This window comes from Poecilia mexicana, unplaced genomic scaffold (genome assembly GCF_051168715.1).
Source record: "Poecilia mexicana isolate PSO_F unplaced genomic scaffold, ASM5116871v1 scaffold_4, whole genome shotgun sequence".
Classification (NCBI taxonomy): Eukaryota; Metazoa; Chordata; class Actinopteri; order Cyprinodontiformes; family Poeciliidae; genus Poecilia; species Poecilia mexicana.
The window spans coordinates 7213387-7238683 of NW_028263373.1; the positions used below are offsets into that span (position 1 = coordinate 7213387).

A 25297-nucleotide genomic window follows, 5' to 3' on the forward strand; every position below is an offset into this window, starting at 1 on the left:
GGAAAAAAAAACAGACGTCGCTCGCAGTGAAAACGTCGCTCCTGTCTAGTTCCTCATTTCGCAGGTTTTCTGTCGCTACGGTGCTTGGTCGACATGAACTCCGCCACCTCCGGCGGTTTCGGGTGTTTTAGCAGCGGGGGAGGTTTCTCAGCTCAGTGGCAACAACAAGTAAGCTAGCTGCTGGGTTCAGGCTTATCGCTTGTCCTACCTTCACTGCTGTCCCTCCGCTTCGCTCAGCTCTGTGTCAGAGCAGGCAGGTGAAAAAGAAACTGAAAAGCTCTGATACAGACAGAAAACAGGCGAAGCTGCATTTCTTCTGGCTCTTTCTGACGCCAGCCCTCTGCTGCTTTTAAGCTACAACTATCCTCTTTATTTTCTCTTTTACACTATGGCTATGGCTTCTCTGTTTTTAAACACGGTAGGTTGTAATTTTATTTATTTATTTATTTTTGCCAGTATGTTTTTTTTTCCGCCTTCATTTGGAAAAACAACAAATAAACAAAAACACCTCTGCTTTGGTGTCCAGGATGACGCCTCCCCGGCGGCTCTGACAGACCTGTGCCTCACCTATGTGAGCCAGAACCTGGAGTGTTTCTGCGTGAAGCTGCCTGACGGCTCCTTGTGCTTCAGGGAGGCTGTGCTCTTCCCTCAGGAGCTGGCAGACCAGCTTCTCGCCAAGATGGCCACTGAAGGTAAGCCTAACCTCTACGGATAAGGGGATGCATGTCCTGGGAATCTGGGATAAAATAGGTCAGTGAGAATTTGATGATTCTTAATAAACTGACTGGAAGCAAAAAGCCTAAAGGCACTAATTTCCATCTCAGTGTAGGAATGTTTCTTTGCTGTGAAGAAATAATGTTCCCCTATACATGCTTTTTTTTATTTGCATCTACTGATATCTATGTTTTTTATTATTATTATTATTCCTTTACTTTCCGTATGGCTTTTCTTGTTTAATTAAGTAAACTTTTAAATAATTTCTCAGTCGTCAACACTCTTCTCCGTCAACATTTTAATCATGTTACAGCTACACACTTGTGCAGAGTCAAGGTAACACACTATTGTGAAGATGAAGAATTATAAGTCTGTTGTTGAGAGTATCATCTCAGAACAGCATCAGAGCCAGGGACCTAAAAAGGCTGATTTAAATTAAAATGTTTTAAATCAGCCTGATTAAAAAAAAAATACAGGCTGGGTCAGTTAGAAAGTTGATTTTTACTCCCATTTCACACTTGTGTGATACTTTGTGTTAATCTATCAGATAAGAAACCCACTTCACAGGGAGACCTCAGCTAAAATACACACCTTTTATGTCAGTTGAAATGTAATTAATTTGAAAAAATATATAATACACTCACTGCTTTAGATAATTGAATTTTACTAAATCTTTTGGTCATGTTAACAGCCTTCTGAATCGAAACGCAAGGTTTTTGTCGTGTTTAAATATCGGCTCCGACATTTCGCTGTTACCTCCTCATGTCGAGTGTATCTGTTCGTCAAATAAAAACAACAATGAAATGTTGACATGTTGAGAAACTGCGACTGATGGTGCTTCATTCCCCTCCAGGCCTCCTGAACGACAGCACCGTGGGGGTGTTCAGGAACTGTCAGTACCTGCGGCTGAGACGAGCCTGCATCCGCACGGCCCGGATCTCTGCCGAGGCGTTCCAGAAAGCGCTCTGCCCGCACAGACTGCTGGAGCTGGACGCCGCAAGGGTCAACGCGGACCTCACCATTCCTGACATCCTGCAGGGATTGGCTACCAACAAATACTGTCAGGTAAAATAAAGCAGGAGGTGTCACCTGCTAGGAAATCCTTTCTTCGTACAACTTGAAGTCAGTCTGAAAATGTTGTGTTTTTTTTGTTTGTTTGTTTTATCTCTCTCCCTGCAGGAGTCTCTCCAGCGGTTAATCTTGACCGGACTCACTATGGCCTCCCTGGAGGAACCGAGCTGGTACCGCTTCAGCGCCCTGCGCGGCCTGCGCTCTCTGTCCCTAGCTAACGTGGAGTTCTACGACTCCGGCCTCGTCGACGTCTGCTCGCTCCCTCGGCTGGAGAGCCTGGATCTCTCCAACACGTCGGTGACCAACCTGAGCCCGCTGCTGGGCCTGAAGGAGCGCCTGCGCTCGCTGACGTTGCACCAGCTGAAGAGGCTGGAGATGAGCACGGCTCAGCTGCTGGGAGTCATAGGCCAGCTGAATGTGCTGCAGGTTGGTAGCCGTCATTCTGGTGTCGATGGTAAATGCACATTTGCGGCGGCAGAGTCAGAACTCACGCTTGTGCTCAACGCAGCACCTGGACATCAGCGACGACAAGCAGTTTACCTCCGACGTGGCCTGTCAGCTGCTGGCGCAGCGGGGGATCCTTCCTGCTCTCGTTTCCCTGGACGTCTCGGGGAGGAAACAGGTGGATTTTCTTTGTCAGGCCTGAGACGATTAATCGCGATGAATTGTTTAGTGAAATGATCGTCAACTAATTTAGTAATCGATTAATCATTAACACAGACCCCCCAAAAAAACAGAAAAAAGGTAATTTGTTAAAGGAACATTGTGAGCGCAGTAATTAAGACAAAAATGGATATATTTTGCATTTGAGATAAAAATAAATAAGCTTTGTCTGTAGAGATGTTTACCCAGAACTCCTGAAATGGAAAAGTTTCAGCTTCACACAGTTCAAATTCTGGAAAAGTAATTTCAAAATAATTTCCTATTAAGCGCCTTTTGCTATCCAATTATTAATTAGTTAATCAATACAATAATGCAACAGATCAGTCCTACGCTGTATTGATAAGTTGAGCAGAAAAACCTGAGTTTTTACATGTTAATGTCAGAAGTGTTTTTTAGCTGCAGGTGCATCCTTTGTTACAAATGATCAATGGTTCACAAAGGGAATGCTGTTATTGTATTTGACTCAAAAAAAAAAGTTTGCTTTGTTATTAAAAGCATCTTTTAATGTATTAAAAAGATTTAAGCAGATAAATCTGCAGAATGTGCCAATTTTTTCCCCCCAAATTATTCTTTATAATATTTGATAGATTAATGTATTACTAAAGTATAATCGATTAGTAAAAGTGTATGTGCTCCGTCTTCCTTTGTTGCAGGTGTCTGATAAAGCCGTCAGGGCGTTTGTCGAAGAGAGGCCTGGGATGACCTTTGTGGGCCTTTTGGCCACAGATGCCGGCTTTTCCGACTTCCTCTCCGGAGAAGGAAATCTTAAGGTAGGAACGGACGCACAAGGATTAACGTGGAAACAAAGCAGAGGAGTTTAGGTCCGCTGAGGCTTTGTCCGCATGGAAACAGGTTACAGGAGAAGCCAACGAGACTCAGATCTGCGAGGCGTTGAGGCGATACAGCGAGAGGGAGGGATTCGTCAGGGAAGCTCTGTTTCATCTGTTCAGCCTGACTCACGTCATGGAGAAACCACGGCCTGACATTCTAAAGGTAAATAGTTCGCTCAAAATAATGCGGAAGGAAAAAAAAAACACACACACAAAACAATTGGGTTTTGCTATGGATGACAAACAACAAAACATGGTATCTGTTGTTTCTAAGCAACCTTCAGACGGTTTCTCTTGACTTTCTGTGCAGCTCGTAGTTCTGGGCATGAAGAATCACCCGGCCACTCTGAACGTCCAGCTGGCTGCCAGCGCGTGTGTGTTCAACCTGACAAAGCAGGACCTGGCAGCAGGGATGCCGGTCCGGCTGCTGAGTAACGTCACCCAGCTCCTCCTGGAGGCCATGAGGACGTTCCCCAACCACCAACAGGTAAAAACGTCAGGAGTCCTTCGTTGTTGCTCCGTCATAAAGTGCACGTGTGTTTGAGGAACCTTCTGCATGAGTCTGTGTGGATGTTTGCAATCATTCTTTACCCCATTTCTCTTTTTCTGCAACAAAAGCAGTGCAGGCAGATGGCAGAACATTTTATGTTTTCACTGAATTCGGGGTGATTTTTATAACTTCTCTTTCATTTTCTTAATAACACTCCTGCTAAGGATCAGCATGGAGTTGCCTCCCTTTCAGCACCAAATGTAATTTACACAAAACGCAGCAGAAGTCAACAAAAAGTCCAGAGAAAGTCCAGGGCAGGGTCGCATTTAGAAGAATCTGGAGCCAGTTTTGGTTCCCTATCCACTAAAAATGTATTTTACGCATGGAAATTACAGCATACTGGTTGGTAGACCAACACATTGGTGGGTACAAATCAATGAATTGTTGGTTTAAAACGTCTGGTAGGCTGCTACATGCTAAGGGATGTTCTATAATTACATTATCTTCAAATTCTGTTGATTTAATGACCTATGTTGTTTCTAAAAATCCACCAATATCAAAACACCTTACTTGAAAAATATGCAACTGTAAAAAATAAAAATAAAAAAATATTTGGGTCCCCCAAACACTTGAGTAAGCAGTTTTTAAAATCTAGTCCCGGTCGTAGAAAATGATTTTCAGTACAGTAGAAGACGGGGTCCATTTAACTTCACTTTCATACATTTCTTAAACTGATTCTGGAAGGTGACAGGTGGAAATTTAACAATTCAATTTGAGACACTTACTTTGCAGATTTATTGTCTTTATTCTCCCGGTTTGGGATATATTGTTGGTTTCAGAACAACTTGCCGTGATCGTAAGGAGCATTTTTGCTGCTGTCTTTCTAAAACAAAATTTGACACGGCAAAACTCTTTGTTTGAACACTGTGGGCTTTTCTGATCACACACTCAGCAGGAGCATAAGCGATCCGTCTGGGACTCACAGAGCGGAGGGATTCTTTGCCACTGCGCTTTCCTGAGCAGAAAACGATTATATTAGAGCCTCATTTATCAGCAGCTATCTTAAATGATTATATCAATACCTCATACATCAAGAAGTACCCGAAGAATAAGAAGAAAACGATCCGCAGGCGGAGACAGAGAGAGGTTAGATCATCGCTTATTTTGTCCAACCAGTCATTGTGTTTAAACATGTACGCACTGAACGATCAAAGCTCTGTTCTTGGGAATCTGTGCGCGCCTGAGCGACGTGCAGGGAGTGGAACAGAGAGCGAGACCTCGTGGGACTAACGCCGTCGTTCTGAATAAATTGGCGACAGGAAGAAGTGGCTTTGTGATCTGTTCTCACATGAACAAATATGCAGAACCAGGTCTAACACGCAGATTTTAGCTGATCTGAACTTTAACAAGAGCGTTGATTGTCACGACTTCAGTTTCCACCGTCTGTGTCAAATTTGAATTTTTATGGAAGTGGGGAAAACATGTAGCAGCTTTCTGTAGGCCAGCTGTGTGGCAGTGTGCAGGTGGGGTAGCGATGCCATACTCTGCTCCAGACAGTTGTACAAACCTCTGGTACTTTTACTTTCTTATTTATAAAAGGAATTATTTGTTTATTTGCATCTTTTAAAGGCTTAAGTGATTAAAATTTTCTTTTTTTTACCCAATTAATTGTCAGAATAATCAATTGACTAGTCGATCACTAAAATAATCGCTAGTTCCGGCTGTGTAATGTACATCAGACATCACTTGTCTGAATTTGTAACCGTAATAGTTGTCACCTGTGTGGTTCTGTCCCAGAAAAAACACCAGAACATCGAAAAACTAACGGTATAAATCTGAAACTGACTGTAAACGCGTGTTGTGACATCTTGAAATTTGAATGGAGGAACTTTCAACAATCAGAGTTTTTAGCTTCCCTTTTCTTGTTCTGTTTTAATCTTTTTCAACCAAATTTATGGAAATAAGTGGAACTTTTTTGGCAACAACATGAAGATGTTTTTTTTTTTTTTTTTACACGGGTTCTGAAATGTCTGTTGTTTTGTTTTCTCTCTTTGTAGCTGCAGAAAAACTGCCTGCTGTCTCTGTGCAGCGATCGCATCTTACAAGAGGTTCCATTCAACAGGTGAGAAGCAGATCTTCGTACCGTCTCCAAATGATTCACATCCCACTATTTAACATCGTCAGGCAAAGTCTGGATTGTGAGTCGTCGTGCATTTCTGTTCGTAAGGTTCGAAGCAGCCAAGCTGGTGATGCAGTGGCTCTGCAACCACGAAGACCAGAACATGCAGAGGATGGCTGTGGCTATCATCTCCATCCTGGCTGCTAAGGTACACGTTGTCTGGCTCACAGTCTCCTCTGCATTCCAGATCTTTTTCACAGTCGTGTTTTGCTCCTTGCAGCTGTCCACCGAACAGACCGCCCAGCTGGGAGCAGAGCTGTTTATTGTGAAGGTACGACTCCTCTCACGACTGGAAAAATAGTCAACAGGTTTACCGTAAAAGTCGACAGCTTTAGACTAAATGTACACGCTCTCTCTCCCTGGCTCGCAGCAACTGCTGCACATTGTGCGTCAGAAGGCAAACCAGAACGTCGTGGACGCGACGCTGAAGTTTACGCTGAGCGCTCTGTGGAACCTCACAGATGAATCGCCGACGACCTGCCGCCATTTTATTGAGAACCAAGGCTTGGAACTGTTCATTAAAGTGCTGGAGGTACACAAAAGAATTACAAATAAGGCTCTGCATGCTGATTCCTAACCGGAGTTAATCATCATTAGCGGCACATAGTACATTTGCATATCACTGTAGGGCATTGTGACTCACTTTTATTTTCCATCCCTCCCCTCCGCCATCGCTGCAGTCTTTCCCCAATGAATCTTCCATCCAGCAGAAGGTGCTAGGTCTTCTGGTATGTTTACTGACCTTTTCCTGCCCTTCCGAATAAATACTCTAGTTTGCTTGACCGCCCAAATTAAGGCCTCGGCATTCCCTTTTCGCCCTCTGCCATGCAGAACAACATAGCAGAAGTCAGGGAACTGCACTGCGAGCTGATGGTGCAGAGCTTTCTGGACCACATCAGCGCTCTGCTGCACAGCCCCGAGGTGGAGGTCAGCTACTTCGCCGCCGGGATCCTCGCACACCTGACGTCACGAGGCGAGGAGGCCTGGACGCTCGGCCCGACTCTGCGGGGCTCGCTTCTCGAGCAGCTGGTAGGAGTTCAGCAGAACCTCTTCAAAGTGGTGGATGCAAAACATGCGAAGCACTGTGGTCATTTACGTGTTCGCCTTTTCTAGCACGCTGTCATTATGAAGTGGCCCCCTCCGGAGTGTGAAATGGTGGCCTACAGGTGAGCTGCAGATGTGGAGATTTTATACAGCGCATCCTTGAAAACTTTAATTAAGGCCTTAAAATATCTTACATTCATTTTTAAAAAATTAAGTTTGCCTTAATTACAGGCCATGCTATTTACTTTCATATACCATACCATACCAACTTTATTTATAAAGCACTTTAAAACAACCACAGCTGATACAAAGTGCTGTACATCAAAACACAACATAACAATAAAAAAACATAAAATAAAAACTTACAGTTTAAAAACAAAAACATACAATTTAAAACTAGATCCCGCTAGAGTTGAAAGCCAAGTAAAATAGATGTGTTTTAAGACGAGCTTTAAAAGTGGACAGTGAAGGGGCCTCTCTGACCTGCAAAGGCAAGTTGTTCCATAATTTGGGGCCCATGACAGAGAAAGCCCTGACCCCTCTGAGCTTCCTTCTTGATCTCGGTACCTCCAAAAGCAGCTGATCTGCGGACCTGAGAGACCGATAAGGTATGTATGGGTGAAGAAGCTCAGAGAGGTAAGCCGGGGCAAGATTATGTAGTGATTTAAAAACAAACATAAGAATTTTAAAATTAATCCTAAAATATACAGACAGCCAGTGAAGTGAGGCCAGGACAGGGGTCACGTGTCCCCTCTTTCGAGTTCCTGTCAACAGTGAGAGCAGCGACTGACTGACTCCCAGATGAAGTGCGTTACAGTAATCCAATCGAGTTGAAACTATTCTATGTAGTTTATTTGTCTTTTCAGACTTTTCTGTCAGGCAAACATTTGAGTCGCACTCAGAAACTTCATTACATTTTGTGATTTGAGGTGGTTGAGGCTACCGCTAACTAGCTGCTAACAAAACCTTTCTAGCTAGCTGATTATTAATTATCTCCAGTTGACCCAATGACTTTCGTCTTTGCCATTGGACAACTTATGTTGCAAACCTGTTTGATGGGCAAAAAAAGCCTGGCACTAATATATGAAATATGACATTTTCTTTCACACATTTCTGTCATGAAACAGGTCTTAAATTTCATTCATAATGGTCTTAAAAAGGTCTTAAATGTGATTTGGTGAAACCTACACCAACTGTCACGATAAAAAGTAGACATTATTCCTACTGTGGCTGTTTAGTAAATATTTACAGCTTGTTAGAAAAGTTTAAAGTGAACTTATCCTTCTCTTGTTCTTCAGGTCTTTTAATCCATTCTTTCCCCTGCTGGAGTGTTTTCACACACCTGGCGTCCAGCTGTGGGCAGCCTGGGCCATGCAACATGTATGCAGCAAAAATGGTGAGACACGAACACTTTTAAATAACGTTTCTGATACATACATCTGTTTTTATCTGCAGTGATTTACTGTATTGTAAGCGGTCTGTCTTTTTCGGTCTTCAATACACGCGCACATTATGTACATTTGTAGAAAAGTGGTCAGACTCAGTTGCATGTCCTTTGATCGCGAGTCCAATACTTTTATTTCTAATAAGTGGATAGTATTTTCTGCTATAGTCTTGTGCAGTATATTATTATTATTATTTTTAACACTTTAAGAATTTTTAAACTTCATGTTGCTGTTGCACCTTAATTTCCCTTGTGCAAGACAATAAAGGCTGTTATTGTGCTATTCAGATACTGATAAAGGTATTGATAATCCTTGAAGTTTTTAAATATGTTTTTGTCAAGATTTGTAAGTTTAATGATGTTTTTTATGCGTTCTGCCTAAATAGATTAGCTGAAAGTTAGCTTACGCACACCCCAAACTCTGCTGGAAACAAATACCTGCCACCCTTTTCAGATTTTTATCAGTGAATACTTTGAAAACCTAGCATCCAATTCTTCCCACCACCTCGCTCACCTCTCTGATGTTCCGTTGCCACTTTGCTGCAGCATCTCGCTACTGCAGCATGCTTTTGGAGGAAGGCGGCTTGGACCAGCTGGAGCACGTCCACACGCACCCGCAGACCCACAAAGATGTGAAACTGCTGGCTGAAAGCATCCTGGAGAACCTACAGCGACACAGAGCGCGCACCGGCCAGCCCACGCACACAAGTCGACGCCCGCCCACACAGTAACAGGTGAAGAAAACTTAAAAAAAATAAGATAAAATAAAATAAAAAGCTTACAGCTTCAAAGACGTCTCATCTTCTGGCGTCTCCCCTTTCAGAAAACAGTGAGCCCTGATGAAGAAGGGGAGCTGGAATGCGGTCTCGTCACGGAAAAGGGAGTCGTGTGAGAGCAGAGCGCATGCGTGGGCGATTGCGACGCCCGTCGCGCAACGCAAACGCTCACGGATGCTTCTGAAGAAAACAGGAGCAAAAGACAGAGAAAAAGCTAATGTTTGCACACTCTAAACCTTATTTATCTCCTTTGTGTTCTTTTCAAGACAGAAATATTTTGAGCCCAGCGATGGGGGGGGGGGAATTGAAATCCTGATAAGCTGGGTTTTGTATTTGTGCTCGCTCTCGTTCGCCTGAGCACATGGATGTTTCTTGCACCAGAAAACGCTGAGGTGCTTCAAACCCCAAACCGACTGACTTGAGCAATAGGGTGGAGCTTTCAATGGCTCCAGGTGTGTTGCCAACTTCTTTATTGTCTGAAATGGGGGGTATAACTTTAAATATATGCATGACACTGCTGAGAGCTCAAGCATGCTGGTGTGAATGCTCGTACTATTGGTTTTAATAAACGCCTGCACGTTTGACTGTAGCGGAGCTCCAAGCATTAAAATCATGCCTCTGCGTCTGCAGCGCCCGCTTTATCTACCTGCTAAAGGGGAACTTGATACGGATGCGCTCGGAGGGTCTAAGTGTTCCACAAGATGACTGAGAATTTCTAGTAAATTGATATTTCCTAAACTCGTTTGAGTAACAAATCAGTTTCAAAACTCAGAAGCAGATTTTATTGGAATATTTAGCACATTATGTCTGTCTGTTTTTTGTGCAAGTGTATACTTCTGGACGCAAATGCTAATAACGACCTGGGCAGAGTAGGCGTCATCAGTTTTTCTCCTTGGGAAACGCCTGTATATACGTTTACGTTCTGCACTGCTTCCCAACCTGACGGTCTGAAGGAGCTGCCTTTTCTATATGGTGTAATATATAACGAGGCCAAAATGGTTCTCTGCCAAGGAGGATTTCAGTTTTTGCATGCAGTTTTATTCAGATATTGTTTTTTTTCACCCCTAACATAAATAGGAATCATGTCAAAGAGGAAAAACTGCTGACTGTGATGCCACACCATGTTGGATGCCTCTGCTGTCCTCAGGGTTCCCATACAGATGCTTGTTTTGTCCATGCAGCTTTAAATCTGAAACATTTTTTAATCATATCACAGGACCACACAGAGTTGAGGTTCAGCATTGTGGCCATTTGAAGCAGCTTATTTTAAAATCTCTCAAACAAAATCCCTTGCAGAAGTATTTGAACTTTTAAAAATGTTTTCCCTTTACAACTTAATGAGTAGAAGAATGACGGACTGATTTCATACCACTTCTAATTTTTTTTTTTTGTCCTACTTTACTTTGTGTTTGTCACACAGAATTTAAATAAAATAATTTGAGGTTTGTGGCTAAATGAATGAAAAATAGTTGCTGCTAAAGTTTTTGTTCTCACTTAATTTATTAGTCGTTTAGGAACCACTGCTTTAGATGCACAAACATTTTCTATACTCAATGTATTTTTTTTTAAATGCTTATCCAGACTTTGAATAATACGAGTTACTTGCATGTCCATACTGCATAGGAACCCAGAGGACAGACGCTGCCACTTTAATTATTCACTTCTTAGTTTTTCACCTGGCATTTTCTGTGCAAGTCGCATCAACCTGCGTTTTACAAACTGCGGTTAAAAACGGAGATGCCACGAAGGACGGGTCAGTTTGCATACATAACAAGGTGAACTATGATCACAGGTCCAGAAACCAAAAATAACATGTCAGTCAGTGAAGCTTACCTACTGTACACCGCCTCATCTGTTCAGTGAGTTATGGCCTTATGGTTTTGTTAAATTTGTCATGTACCGTTTGTTATCCATCCAACTGGGACTGGATTATGATTTTTAGTAAGGATTTCTGTTGCTTCAATTGAATCCGGCTGTTTCGTCCATTGCTCAGATTTAAAGCCAGTTTTAGTTTTCTTACGATTTATTTCAACTAGAAAAGGGGTAAAAAAAAAATAAATAAAAATGAAGAAACCGAGACTGTGCCATACTGCTGCTCAGTCATGTTTTAAAGTATGAAAATAAAGAATGTATGTTGCCATATAAACTGTTTTTTCTTTTAGTCCACTCAAAAGATCATGAGCTATAAGATACAACACAATAAAAACATGGCCTGTAACATCAGTTTTCATAAAACTTAGGTACAGACCATCAGGAAAGCAGACAAAAAATATTTTTTGATCAGTACCAATTAGTAGTTTTGAACCATTTCATTTTATTTTTCTAAACACAAAAAAAAGACCTGCTGGTTCCTCAATAGAGGAGATATTTTTGCACAAAGTAAAATGACATCATCTCCAACTAATCAAAAACATATGCTACTACTTTTACAAAACTCAAAATTCAAGTCAAATTATCTACTGATGATCGATAACGACGATAGATTTGATCAACAGAACCCACCCACTCGTATCCTACTATATCTCCTTCTGAACTTTGGGTCAACTAAGTAAAAAATAATTTTGCAGCCCTCACTGACTAAAAACTTTAAATGCATCGTTGGATTTGGGGAAAAAACAGATTTTCTTTGCAACGGTGTTCTACAAATATCCTTCTTCAAATTCATGTTGGTATATCGGTGGAGCGCTTTCATTCCCCGGTGTAACGTGGCTGTCTCTTCTCGATGAAGGCCGCCATGCCCTCCTGTCGGTCCCGTGTGGGAATGACCTGAGAAGGAACAGACGCCGCGTGAGGAACTGATCAGCTTTTACTGAAAGCAGTAAAGCTCTAACAAGTATGACACATGGGAAGACAAAACCTTTGGAATCGCCCACTTCTTTACATTAAAACAATGATTCGGAAACGTCGCCGGAAAACGTACCCTGGCGTAACACAGCCTCTCTATCGCCATTGCTGACCCAATGTCAACCTGCGGGAAATGGATTGCGGTCACTCCATGTTTTGATATAAAGACATTGCAAGAAGCATATTATGAAGATGAATCCCTCATGCATCACCTCAACACCTCTATTTATTGCTTCTTTGGCCATCCGCACTGCAAAAGGAGCCTGGTGATCACAAAGGAAATGACATTGGATTTTACATCCATTTTTTTTTTTAAAGATGTATTTAAAACTGGACACAAAAGCTTTTCAGTTTTTTAATCAAACAAAACAAACCGTCAATGAAAATACAAAAAAAAAAAACATGCATTACTTTATATACATGGCTTTCTCAGTCAGGTCAGTTTTGCGGAATGGAGCATTATCAAGGCTCCATTTACTTTCTGAACTGTTTGTGAAATACTTATCTAGTCACATTTTTAAAAGATTTAAAAGCATTAAAGATGCATGTTGAGTAAAAATATGTTGAGGGCCATTTTGGGGTCCTCTACCCACCACTGGTCCATATTTATGTCACACTGCTTCTTCAGAACATTCAGATGATATGACTGGGCGGCCACCACCTATTAATTTGCAGCTAAAAATAGACAGACTGTGATCTAACCTGGGGTAGAATCTCTCTGGCCAGGGCCAGAGCCTCTTTGTAAGCAGCATCTCCGCTCTGGTTCTGCTCTACGGCTCTGTTTACAAGCCCCAACTCGAGAGCGGTCTGGCCTCCCACACGCCTCCCTGAAAACACACAGAGACGGACAACCGCATCGCTCCATCAGACCCTCTTTGAGTCTGTTCAGACGTCTGGATTTCTGTCTCACCACCACCTGTGAATATGAGCTCCTTGGCCAGAGTGACGCCGACCATCCGCGGCAGCCGCTGACTGCCCCCTGCAGGACAAAAACCCCGTCAAGGTGAACTTCTCACAGCTCCTTCGCAAAGCAAATCAGTGCGGCTCGGGGTGATTGCTGTGAGCTCCGGTGGACTTACCCGCCCCCGGGAGCAGCCCTCGCGTCGTCTCAATCAGACCCATCTGGGCTGAAGTTGCTGAAAGACACGCACGCAAAACAGGACGGGTGAAGGTCAACGTCTGAGTGATGCCTCTGTCAGAGCGTCGGGACCCAAACACCTGCTCACCTCGCTCAGCCGTGCTCAACCAATCACTGAAGTGCCACACCTAATATAACCTATCGCGCGGTGATGTATGTACATGCACAGCTGGGCAGATGGCTATCATTAGCGCCACGGCTCCACGCCAGGCCATTAAAACACCCGAGACAATAAAAGTGATAAGAAATTTAACCCCTTTACTGCCTGAATTATTTACAGCTATGTAAAGAAATGGATTGTAGATGTAATGTAGAGATATTTAGTAGGGAGAAAATCTGTTAAACCTTGACCACTAGATGGCGACAAAGGTTTCCAATATCACTTTTGGATAGTGTGGGATGTGCATCGTCAGGCATTAGTTGGATAAATTAAGGCTGCTGGGAATACGCTGTGAATTCACAGCAACAAACTATCCAATGACCAAAAGTTGTTGAATTAATTTCCTCCTAATCTCTAACATAGGCATTAGAACCCTAACTTTAATCCTAATTTCTTCCCATTTGTTAGATTTACATTTTCCACAGGTATATGTTTTTAAATTCATATCACAAAGTGTTTCACTAATTTGCCCACCCAAAAAGACTTCTTGTATCCAGAAATTTTTATGATATAGCAGCTTAATTTTGTCATCAGACTGAACAATTATTTACTGTAACACTACTGAGTTTTATGGGTTTTTTTATAAGGCTGAAATCTGCTCAAAAAGGAGCCTAAGTGGGGTTAACATCTAGCCTTCCACCTCCATGACAATTTCTCCTTGTTTTGTAAGATACTGAAAACAGATAACTACCTCACATATCCCTCCCACTGTAAAAAGAAAACCCAACCTATTCCATTGTTGCCGTTCTCTGTAGATTTTTAGGCATCTTATTCATTCTCGTTTTCTGCAACATGTGGATGATTTTTCAAATGGAAACATTTGTGCTGCGCTCTCACTTGGACAGTGTCCAATGTCCTTAAAATTCCTCAGTGAAAAGGGAAGATAAACATGATTTTCCACAGCAGATCAGTGTCACTTACGTTTCCTTGCAAGTATTTATACCACTTCAAATTTTCCACCTATTGCCATGTTTAAACTTCAAACTTAAATGATTTATATAACACAGAGAGGTTCATAAATGCTTAGAGCAAGAAAAATGACAAAAATGATTTAAAAAAATGTATGTAAAAAAAATCATAATCATAACTCTGATCTTGAAAAGCTGTGCATAAGTATTCAGCGTCACTGAATCAATGCTATGAAGTAACCCACAATAGGATCCAGCACTTCCATTTCATAATTTATGTCGTATGCTTTTTTAATGGGATTTCAAACAAAATACCACTAAAATACATTAAGATCTGGGGTAGTTGCCTCACAAAATGTGAATGTTGAAAACAGACGAATACTTTTGCAGGTCATGTGCCCTCTGAGAATGTTTTTCGTGAGACCTTGGGACGCACCAGTACCTCGTGGTGAGCTCCACTGCTCTGAGCAACAACTGATGCAATCTGGGAGCTGTCGGTCTAACGCAAAGACTGAAAATGGAAGTTCCTATCCTCCGTCACCCTGTGTAAACTCACCCGCTGACCTTATATGACTGGATTACTGACAGCTGCAAAGGGAGAACATGACGTCCCCCTTCCAGCTGCATTAGCGTCACCTGACTGAGCAGCCGTGTGCCTTTTCCCCGGCCGGGCTTTTGACAGGTGAGGTCACTCACAGGCAGTGCGCAGGTCGCAGGCCAGGGCGAGCTCCAGTCCACCTCCCAGGGCGACGCCGTCCATCGCCGCGACAGTGGGCGTGGGCAATACCGCTGCCGAGGCAGTTAAGATGAGGTGAGGAAAGTTCAAAGCTCCACCTCAAACTCATCATTCAGCCTCCGTATATTGATTCCCCCCGCTACCTATTTGAGACATGAGGGAGCGCAGGCTCTGGACAAACAGATCGGACTCGGAGTTGTCCATCAACGCTCGTTCTTTCAGGTCGGCACCTGTGAACAGAAATTGTCACTGGTCCACAGATTCACTGAGAACTTTCGCGCAGAGCCTGGCCTCCCTCCCCCCCATCACCTGCACAGAAGACCCCCGGCACCAAACTCCTGAAGATCACCACACGAACCGCTGAGTCATGGGACAGAGTGGACACCAGCTCCCTCATCTGCACACAAAAGAGTTCAGGTCTGTGTCTGTACTGCGAGTGTGTGAACGTGTGTGATGTAGACAGGTCTGCTCACCTGTGACACAAACGTGTGACCGAGAGCGTTCCTTGCTCTGTGGCGGCACATCAGCACCTCCACTATTCCTGAGGGGACAACAGGCAGCGGCACAAACAAAACACAAGACGTTAACCCGAATGGTTAATAATGAACGGATTCATCAAGCCTGTGGGTGGATAAGCTACTGATTGTCAGCAAAGTTCATGTCCCCTGCTAGTGTCTCTGGCTGTGAGCAGTGGAAGTAGAAAAGTCACTTCCTATTTTCTGTGAGTTTGGTTTGTTGGAGATGGTGTGAAAATACTGAGCCATCATGGGATTCCCAAATAGGAATGTGGCTGCAATTATCCCCGCAGCCGTTTATTTTAATTGTATTTGATGTCAAACTTATTAAATATCTGGGAGTGGGGGGTGGGGGTGGGGGTTGAACCAGAAATATTTCCAAACAGTTTGTGTGTATTAACTTTTACTCAGCCAGCTGACAGGCAGTGTGCTTTGAAGTTTCCCCAAAGCCCACATGAACTCTCACACATTATATATCTCAAATTTTACATTTGCTGATAAAGAACAAGCCTCTGAAACAGCTAATTTAGAATAGCTAATTTACAGACCAGGGGTCCACTAGTTACCAATAAACCATCTCATATTAAATGTCCAGACAAACAACAAAGAATGGACCATATTAAAAAGATGTCAGCAGTGGTGGGTTTGACCGGAAGTGGAGCCCCCTAAAGGAAGTTCTTCTCAAGGCTCCATTGAATTTCAGTCCGGCTGTGGTTTCAGGTATAGCGGCACAAAGACACATTTCACTCTATGATTTCCCCTGTGAGACAAACACAACTCTACCGTCTAATAATAATCCAGAAGTGGGTCACCTGTGGGAATGCTGCTGCTTCTTTCTTTACTAGTAACCAAGTAGCTGCGCGGATGTTTGCACTACATACAAAGGATTTAAATATTAGGAAATAATCCATCAAATGAATGACATGTACCTGCTAACATGACTGCGGTCGAGCTATAATTATGATAACAATAATAATGTTTTTTTTGTTGTTGTTTTTAATGTGTCCCTACCCTTGTCCTGTCCCTCTAGCCGCTTTAGGTCCACCTCCACGGACACCTCCACCGCTGTGTGCTGTGAGCGGCTGTCGGCCCGGCTGCAGGCCGCGAGAGAGCGATTTTCCCCGGATAGCAGTTTCGTCGCGTCCCGGTGTAACCCAGGGTGTTTAAGTCGTTGCGTTTCCCACCGTGGGACAGCCAAGCTCCGCAACAGAGAGCACCTCGGTACTGCCAGTCTGTAAAGGACAGATGCCATGTTCAGTTCTTTTGTTTTGTTTTGTTTTTCTGGTCCTAAAAGAAGCGGCGTGAGAGCAACTAGGGAAAAAGTGGCTGGTCGAGGGCAGCAGGAAGTTTACTGGAGGTTTCTTCCTGAGGAAGGAGGGACCTGTCTGCCCCAGGACGCAGTCAACAACGACAGCAGCGACAACGCCGAGTGAGCAACTCCTTTTATTCACTGTTGTCATAATTTTAACTTACATTTATATAAATAGACGCATATCAAAACTATTTTAATTATTAGTAGTGTGTTCACGGGTTTTTTTTTTCATGTTATACCTGCTAACTGTAATGCGTGTTTTGATTTTGGATGTGAAAGACCTACACAAAGTAAAGAGTAACATGGTTTTCAGAATGTTTCCTAAACATGCAGTGGTCCTCACTATACTTTACTTTGATACCCACAAATAAAATGCAGAGCAAACAACAGCCTTCAGAGGTCACTTACTGATAAAATGCCACCCAACTGTGTTTAATCTAATCTCAAATAATTCAGTTGTTCCATTATTTTTTTGTTTGTTTTATTTTTTATTTTTGCTGGAGAGCATCAGTGATCAAACATTAGTGAACAAGCAGCACCATGAAGACCAAGACAGCGGACACGTCTGTGGAAAAGTTGTGGAAAGGTTTAAAGCAGGGTTAGTCTTGAGCATCTAACAGAGGTCTACGCAATCAACCATCTAAAAGTTTGAGCACTATCTACAAAGAAACGTGCCTCTCACATTTTTTTGCTTGCGTTGGTCCTTTTTGGACTAAGCAGACACGCACATGCAACTGACCCGCAGGCTGCAGCCGGACCTCTAGTTTTGTTGTTGAGGTAAGGTTTTCCATCAGACTGCTTCTGGTCTAGTCTGACCATGCATTATTGAGCATATCTTTTACAAGTTATGCAATCGGTCAGTGACAGACGGACACGTCGTGTGGAAGAGAGAGAGAGAGAGAGAGAGAGAGAGAGAGAGTTGGATATCCGCATGCAAGTCCATATGATCCGGGCACCGTGACAGTGACCGGTTATCAATCAGACTCCTTTTCTGTCTGTCACAACGATTTTCGGTGTCGGTTTTTATTGTCGCCTGGCTTTGTTTGCTGCTCCTAATTAACTTTGATTCCGCCGAGTCTGCGTAATGAATCATACCAATTTGCAATTGTGATGTAAATTAACGCTATGTGAGTAGTGCTCAGAGTGCAGGTGGCTGTGTGTAAAACTGAAGTGAAACTGAAACATTAATGAGGGGTTGCACATGTTCTCATGCTTACCACACACTAGTCCCAGAAATGTGGCAGAATTTTTATTTTATTTTATTTTATTTATTTATTTTTGGGGGGGGGATAATTTTAAAATCAATCTTTTAAGTTAAAGTTTGAGTCAACTTGTGGGTGGAAATCGCAGCTGGAGACCGGCCTCCGGGTTCTGCGGCGCTGCGATGCGATACCTGTAGGATTTAGAGCAGAACAGGTCGTTCAGATTTGATGTCTGGCATGTTTTCATTCCTGAGCGCCACGAGACGGGAAGTGACCCTGGCAGCTTGAGAGTGAGGCTGTCTGAGTGACAGAAACTGAGCCTGATGGAGTCCGCTGCAGACGGTTTGTTTCTGGGAAAAGAAAAAAAAAAAAAAAAGATGCACAAGTTGGACGCGAATCACACCAAAGCCGCGGCCTGCTCTGACGCAAACACGTCAAGGTTGCCTTGATTGTCAACAAAGCAGTTGCCTTCACGTCATATCGAGTTGCACGCTGATTTTAATTTTAGGATGCAGGAGCGAGTTGCTCACAGCCGTCCATGTTCTCAGCTCCATCAAAGCCCAGGGCTGAATGCGAGCAGGGAGGCCTGGTGACAGGGTATGAGGTCAAGCATGAGTCACGGGGATGAAATGTCTGCAAGGAGGAAGATGGCAGGCACAGTGACGATCTGCTCAGGGCGAGTGCAATGTGTTTGACCTTTGTGTCTGATGATAGTAGACCGTAATTCTCTTGTTGGCTTTGCCTGCACCTTTAGATTCAGCTCCACATGTCACACACACACACACACACACACACACACACACACACACACACACACACACACACACACACACACACACGCCACACACACAGTTTACACTTTGATAAAGGCTACTGAAAAGCTCTTCCTTGCGACATTAGATTGAGCTGAAATAACTTTTGTTTTTGTTTTGTTTTTTTTGTTTGTTTGTTTTTGCCGAAGATTTGATCAGAATATGAACTGTTGTTGATTAAATTATGTAATACGTAAGTTTATCTATTCCAAGCTTTGAATTTGTTTTCTTAGGTTAGTTTTTCTTTAAAATGTATTTTTAAAATCTGTTTCAGATTCATTTCTTTACCTCCCTTCCTCCATTTCCCTTTCCATCCATCACCTTCCCTCAGCCTGCTTTCCACTTGGTCCAATATAATTATTTAGTGTCTTATCAATTCCAACATTTAATGATCCCTGCTGGTGAGTATTTCTGTTCACAGCCTGCACTTTATAAAGGAAAAACTAAATTCTTCACCCAGTGGCATATTACGTGCATCACAGGAGAGAGTTGAAAAATCTAAAGAAAATCTCAGATGATTATTAATTTAAGGTGCAACTTGCTTGTCTGAATGAGAAAGAACGGGATGATGCGTCTCTTGTCACGTGAGCCCATCAGCACGTGGCCAAAGTACGTAAAAGTCCTTCTGCAGGTGTGGATTGCGTTACCAGCGTGTGTTGATACTGGAAATGCAATAGCTCTGAGCTTCCCAGCAGAACATCCCAAACTCAGAGGATCATGCATGTTTCAGCAAACTCCAATGCCGGTCCAGGAAGCTGCTGGTCATTTTGAGTTTTTTTTTTGTTTTGTTTTTTTTTTAACAATTCAGGGTGTGATTAGCTCATGCAGGGAGAGGGTAGGAGGTGGAAATTTTATTATGATATTTTATGGTACTATTGTGATACTAATTATTAATTATTTAGTGTGTTATGTTTAGGTAACTGTGAAGCTGTGACTGCATGGCACAGCTACACAGTGGCACAAACACAGATATTGTCTTGGAAAAACATTCCCATTTGAATGTTTTTAGGTTTCGTCACCTAAATAACTTAAACTTACACTCTTACAAAGTAAGAATTACACTACTGCATTTAATGTTTTCAAAGTTGGTGTTATTGACGTTCTCGTGGAAAAAAACGGTAAAGAAAATGGTACAAATAACACTTCCAATAAAGCAGTCAGTTTTTTAAAAAAAATCAGTAATTGAAGTTTACTGAGAAAACGATAAATCAAAATTATTATCCTGATAAATTTTACATGAGAAATGAGGAACTCTAGGGTCAGTGATGACCTGATTGTTGTGTGTTGAAGCAGAAACACATCTAAAAGCTGCAGGGCCCCTGGTGTATCACATAAAATCTCAATAAAATGCATTGAAATTTTAGCCTGGTAAAAACGGACAAAGTGCAAGAGCGAGTTATTTTCAACCACATTCTGATCCAAACAGTGAAATCGAATGTCCTGTCTCTTCATGTCGAACCTTCTCCCTTTCCTTTCCAGATGATGATCACACACAGCACCGAGCCAGTCAAGATGCACGGGTCACCGACCGGTCTTGATCCAAATACATTGTGGAATGATGGAGCCAGACTCACGACCTGAAGGACGCAGACTGACGGGACGAGAAGAAGAGAGGGGGAGAGTTACAGATCAGTCAGCTACCGTGGTAGGAAATAAGTTTCATTATTGATTCTAGTAAATCTCCCAAAGTAAAGAAGAAAAAAAAAACTGACCATGTGAGGTAATGGAGAGGCAGCAAAGGTGACACCTGCGCTGGCATGAGGTTGATCCTCCTTCGTAGGTCGGGAGGATCGGGCAGCTGACAGAGGAGACGGAACACACCCTTAATAAAAAAATAAAGACTCCTCACTGATCACGTTAGGGATCACGTTCTCAGGGGCCCATCCGTCAATTCGAGGAATGCGTGTGTCCCCCCCCTGCCCCCCTCGCCCTCCCTGCGCCTCCTTTCACGTGGGCCTGCACTGCACACAAAGCCCTCTGGAAGCTGACACCGTTTAGAGCAGCCAGAGAGGAAAGTTTTACATTAAAGATTCTGATGGCCCATGGCTTCACCAAGCCAAACGGGCTCGTTTTCCTCCAGCTGGCTCTGCACTCGGCCCGAGCTCTGCTGTAATAATGACACATCGGAGTCCAGATAGATAGATAGATAGATAGCCGCGCCTGACCTCAGCGGCTCTGAAATGAGACGATGTCTGCGTGTGTCAGGACTGCAGCATGTGAGCCTGAGTCGTAAAACCACCTGTGATTTATTTTCCTCCAGCCACAGGTTGCTGGTTTGGGAACTTTAAGAGCTGCTTTTTACTACCTTTGATCGCTTTATCCAAGCAGTTCTTTATGGATGCAGAGCAGCGGGTCGTCTTGGAATAAATATTAAGGAATGGATTAAAAAAAACAAAACACAGTAGAATCCACTTTTTGAAGGGAATCTGTGCTTTACAGGGTCCCTTTTCACATTTCATCTACAAATTTCAGTGTGTTTCATTAGGATTTTATGCCATTGTCCAACATGAACTACACTACAAAAGCGAGGTGTTTCCATGAATTAAACGGGAAATGACATGTGGCTTTTTATTGTTTTACAAAAAGAAAATTAAAAAAAATCTGGCATGCATTTGAATTCAGCAACACTAAATCAATGCTCTCTTAGGCTGGGATTCCAGCTGCATGTCTTTAGGCGTTTGTCTACACCAGTTTACACGTTGAATGACTGATGTTCTTTGTTTCTCTTCTCTTTGTAAAATAGTTCAAACTCAGATCAGAGGAAGACACTTTTCCTGTTGAAGTTTGTTCACTAACGTTCTCTTCGCAAACCTCTGACACGGCTGGATTAATACCGACATTAAATTACAAACTCTATTTGCCACTTGCATCACTTCTGTGGCACGAAACACACATTCATGCCACACTTTTCAGATTTTTATTCGTAAAAACAACAGAAGGTTAGGCAGTGTTTGTGTCGATCTGTAACATGAAGGCTCAACAAAATGCAGTGACGTTTGTGACTGTAACATCACTAAGAGGTTATGAGTGGCTACTTCCGTGCAAATAATCCTCAAAAACCTTGCAATGATTTTTTATTTTATTTTATTTTTTTTTAAATCTAATTTAATCGGTGACCAGGTGGGAAACTTAAAAACGACGCTCCAGCTGTATTCATCCACAGTTCGTCCACATGGATCAGTGTATTGTCAATATGTAGCTGAAATCAGCTTTGATTAGAGTTAAACTATATTCGCATTTATTTTGGACTTTTTTTTGCTTGCAGCCCAGTTAGGTAAAAGTGATTTTTTTTTCAGGCAACACTAACTCACATGGGGATCAACAAAAAGTGATTTTTCTTCATTAGGATCCTCTGCCTCGTCATCTTATGGTTTTTGGTTGCTTGTTAGTGGAAGTCTCCACTCCGCTCTCAATTGGAGGGAGGGAGGGAGGGAAGGAGTGGCCTCCATGTTGCTGTTTCTACAGAAGCTCTGCAGGCCTCTTTTGATCCACCTCATCATTGCTTTCAAGTCACAGTCACTGCAGCCTCCACAGACACAATCCAACTTCTCGCACTTTTTAGCAGCAGCCATCCCTACTGCAAGCTAAGTGATTTAACTGAGACAGATGAAGTCTCTGCGTCGAGTCCAGGAGTCTGTAGCTCTGGTTTTGGGGCGACATGAATCTCTTCAGTCCCTCTGCAGTGGATGTGTTTACACTGGCTCTCCAAACTGCACACACAAACACACACGCACGCGCGCGCACACGCACACACACACACACACACACACACACACACACACACACACACACACACACACACACACACACACACACACACACACACACACTCACACCAATGCTAAAACATCAGGGGTTTTGTCATGTAAAGAAAATCTAGCTTAAATCATTTGTAAAACTTTCTGTACAGCTTAGGTACAATTATCACAAGGTGCACATGAGTACAATACTTTTTAAGCACTTTTTTTTTTTTAATTCCGTTTCACCATCCTGTTTTCTTGAGTTCATGTCACATATTTTGAATCTGATTAATCAAATGCCACTCTCCTAATAAGATTATCCTGGATTCTGATGATATTGGGTAAAGCTGTAGTTTGCAGAGAGGTTGTGAAGAATCAAATATTGCAAAAAGCTATCAGAAGCAAGATGCAACAAAAATGTGACAGAGAAAAAATAAATAAAGAAAGAAAAGTGTGAATATTTTTGCAAGACGCTGTTAGCGTTGTTCCCCCCTTTTTGTTACGGTTGTCGTTGCTGACCAGTCACAGGTGCTGGTGCACTGCAGCAACATAGCTCGAATGGTTATTCAGGCATGGCTGCTTTGGGTATGGCACTTGTCAATCAATCTTTATTTATCTAACAAAATCTCTATAAATTAATCGTTATAACACGGTGCATCTCCAAGCCTCGGGATCCAACGTACCCACTCAAACTAATGTGATCGTCACATTAATCATTTGCCTTCCTTCTTGGTTTTAAGGGTTTAAATCTATCGGACCTAATCATCTTTCTTGCGTAACGTATTTAACCGCCTGAGGCTGACCTCGGCTTCAGCAGTTAAGCTCCCAGTTTCAGGAGCGTTCTCATCAAAATGACTGTGGGGAGAATCAGGGAGCACAAGTGGTGACAGTGGTGAGGCAACTGAGTGAATCAGCAAATAAATAAACGCATGCATTTTGACAGCTAAGCGTGTGCGAGTTCACTTCCTTCCTCAATTAAAAATCCCACAATGCCAAACAATTAACAGCCTAACGGAGCGAACACAATCCAATCCGAATGCGTTGTTATTGTCAAGAAGCCGCCGGGGGACACGCACACGGAGGAGAAATTAACCAGCGGACCAGATGAGATAAGGCCCTTTACGTCTGTGTGTGTGTGTGTGTGTGTGTGTGTGTGTGTGTGTGTGTGTGTGTGTGTGTGTGTGTGTGTGTGTGTGGGGGGGTGGGTGTGTGTGTGTGTGTGGGGGTGTGTGTGTGTGTGTGTGTGTATGTGGCTAATGCCGCCTGCTTTCACACGAGATTATGTACATTATTATTTTTTTTTTTTTATACAGTCCAACCACCCCCACACACCCCAGCCTCCACATAAACGCAGCAGCCGGTCTTGGTGTCGTGTGGAACCCTAAACAGAATTTGTTTGGGAGACGACGATTTACCACAAACTCAGCTGATGTTCTCTTCATATCATCCCTGTTCAAAGCTCAAGCATTAAGAGTTCGGGTGTAATCATCGTTATAGTTTGTAACTGCAACCAAGTGTGTTTCTTAACCAAGGCAAAGTTGAAACATTCAGCCTTCTGGGTGCAGTAACTTCAGTGAGACATTGTCATCTGGCCTCTGACGTCGGTCTGACAAAGGTTTGCTCCACTCCTCGTTTTCATCTGTGAGACGTTTGAGGTGTTTCTCACAAAGCCTCTCCACCGCATCTCAGTAAATCTAAGATCTGGTTTCTTTTTCTTAACTCCTGGGTGGATTTAGGAATGTTTTTTTGGGGTTCATTGTTATCTTGCAGGATCCAGTTCTGCTTCAGTTTTATTTATTTTTTTTATTTTTATTATTATTATTACTTTTTTACAGATGGTCTCAGCTTTTCTTCAAGCACTCTCTGATTAGTTTTACAATTCACGGGGAGCCCTATTGCACCTCCAGTTCCATAATTCATAGCTGGTATGAGGTTCTGTTGGTGAAATGTTGGTTTTTACCCAACATATAATCTATTCTGGTGTCGACATAATTCACTTTTAGATTCTCTCGGGTTTGCCTGTTCCTGCACTCACCTGCCTGTTCTCCCTCCGATGGATCGTCGTTCACCGAGCATTGATCACCGGGCGGTCGCCAGCCTCGGCTTCGTGGGCAGACTCGCCTCCTCCTGGAGCTCTGGTGACCCCTGCGTCGGTAAGATCCGCCCACTTGGAACCTTCAGACTTCATCGACATCACTTTTTGTAATTAAAACTATTTTTGCATTAGTTCTGCTGAAGCACTGACTCTGGACTGAACCATGACGAGCCAAGTAAAGGATATTAATCATTAAACTGGAGTCTGATAACTTTATCCTGGGTCACTTTTAAAAATGTAAAGCCGTAAAATATTTCACTCTGTCTACATGGATTTTATACATGGGATGATATGACATTCCACTATCACATCTCTGTGTGTTAACAAAAAATATCTAAAGCTAAATTGGTAACATATTGCTTTATTGTGAAATGGAAAGGCAGCTATTAATTTCTTCTACTGCTAAAATCAAACAACGTATTAAATGATGACGTTATAATAATGTTACCAAACATTTGTTTTATAGATTTTGAAACACAAAAACAGAGAATAAACAGCTGACAAACTTATAAATGTTTTTATGAATGTCAACTTTTTGTATGATCAGTAATACATTTTTATTGCTACGTATGTTAAATCTGTCATTCGTGATATGAATTATTTCATATTCATTCAGCAACAGGT

At 42.6% G+C, this 25297-nt stretch overlaps 2 protein-coding genes and 1 long non-coding RNA gene across 4 annotated transcripts; 2 read left to right on the plus strand and 1 right to left on the minus strand.

The window, feature by feature from the left end:
- On the plus strand, positions 1-11357 carry zyg11 (zyg-11 family member, cell cycle regulator). 2 transcript variants are annotated; one of them, XM_014991975.2, is made up of 18 exons: positions 1-168; positions 527-692; positions 1568-1779; positions 1894-2211; positions 2294-2407; positions 3102-3218; positions 3301-3441; positions 3589-3765; positions 5826-5890; positions 5996-6095; positions 6168-6218; positions 6318-6479; positions 6628-6675; positions 6779-6976; positions 7061-7113; positions 8290-8387; positions 8982-9169; positions 9259-11357. In XM_014991975.2, the coding sequence occupies exons 1-17, from the start codon at positions 94-96 to the stop codon at positions 9164-9166; spliced, it is 2280 nt and encodes a 759-aa protein (XP_014847461.2). In that variant the 5' UTR covers positions 1-93; the 3' UTR covers positions 9167-9169; positions 9259-11357. The 2 variants fall into 2 exon arrangements, with proteins under 2 accessions (XP_014847461.2, XP_014847469.2); XM_014991983.2 differs by having other exon boundaries at positions 42-418.
- A 148-nt stretch (positions 11358-11505) lies between these two features.
- Positions 11506-16869, minus strand: echdc2 (enoyl CoA hydratase domain containing 2). Its single transcript, XM_014992067.2, has 11 exons — positions 16524-16869; positions 15471-15538; positions 15307-15394; positions 15141-15227; positions 14958-15050; positions 13135-13191; positions 12972-13034; positions 12758-12882; positions 12268-12318; positions 12132-12179; positions 11506-11977 (listed from the first exon to the last, which is right to left on the minus strand). Exons 1-11 carry the CDS (start codon positions 16762-16764, stop codon positions 11900-11902), a joined length of 999 nt encoding a protein of 332 aa, XP_014847553.2. The 5' UTR covers positions 16765-16869; the 3' UTR covers positions 11506-11899.
- Positions 16855-25186, plus strand: LOC106920819 (uncharacterized). The gene is made up of 4 exons (XR_001418886.2): positions 16855-16941; positions 20318-20483; positions 24582-24731; positions 24806-25186. It is a non-coding gene; the product is annotated as an uncharacterized LOC106920819 (long non-coding RNA).
- Positions 25187-25297: the final 111 nt, after the last annotated feature.

Bases quoted from the DNA above. Each gene is read 5' to 3' on its own strand.
- zyg11 (XM_014991975.2), top strand. From the start codon at position 94: ATGAACTCCGCCACCTCCGGCGGTTTCGGGTGTTTTAGCAGCGGGGGA. The intron at 169-526 runs GTAAGCTAGCTG...TTTGGTGTCCAG, and splicing joins CAGCTCAGTGGCAACAACAA to GATGACGCCTCCCCGGCGGC. The intron at 3,766-5,825 runs GTAAAAACGTCA...CTCTCTTTGTAG, and splicing joins CGTTCCCCAACCACCAACAG to CTGCAGAAAAACTGCCTGCT.
- echdc2 (XM_014992067.2), bottom strand. From the start codon at position 16,764: ATGGCATCTGTCCTTTACAGACTGGCAGTACCGAGGTGCTCTCTGTTG. The intron at 15,051-15,140 runs GTAGCGGGGGGA...CTGCCTCGGCAG, and splicing joins CTCCCTCATGTCTCAAATAG to CGGTATTGCCCACGCCCACT. The intron at 11,978-12,131 runs GTACGTTTTCCG...GTTCCTTCTCAG, and splicing joins AGAGGCTGTGTTACGCCAGG to GTCATTCCCACACGGGACCG.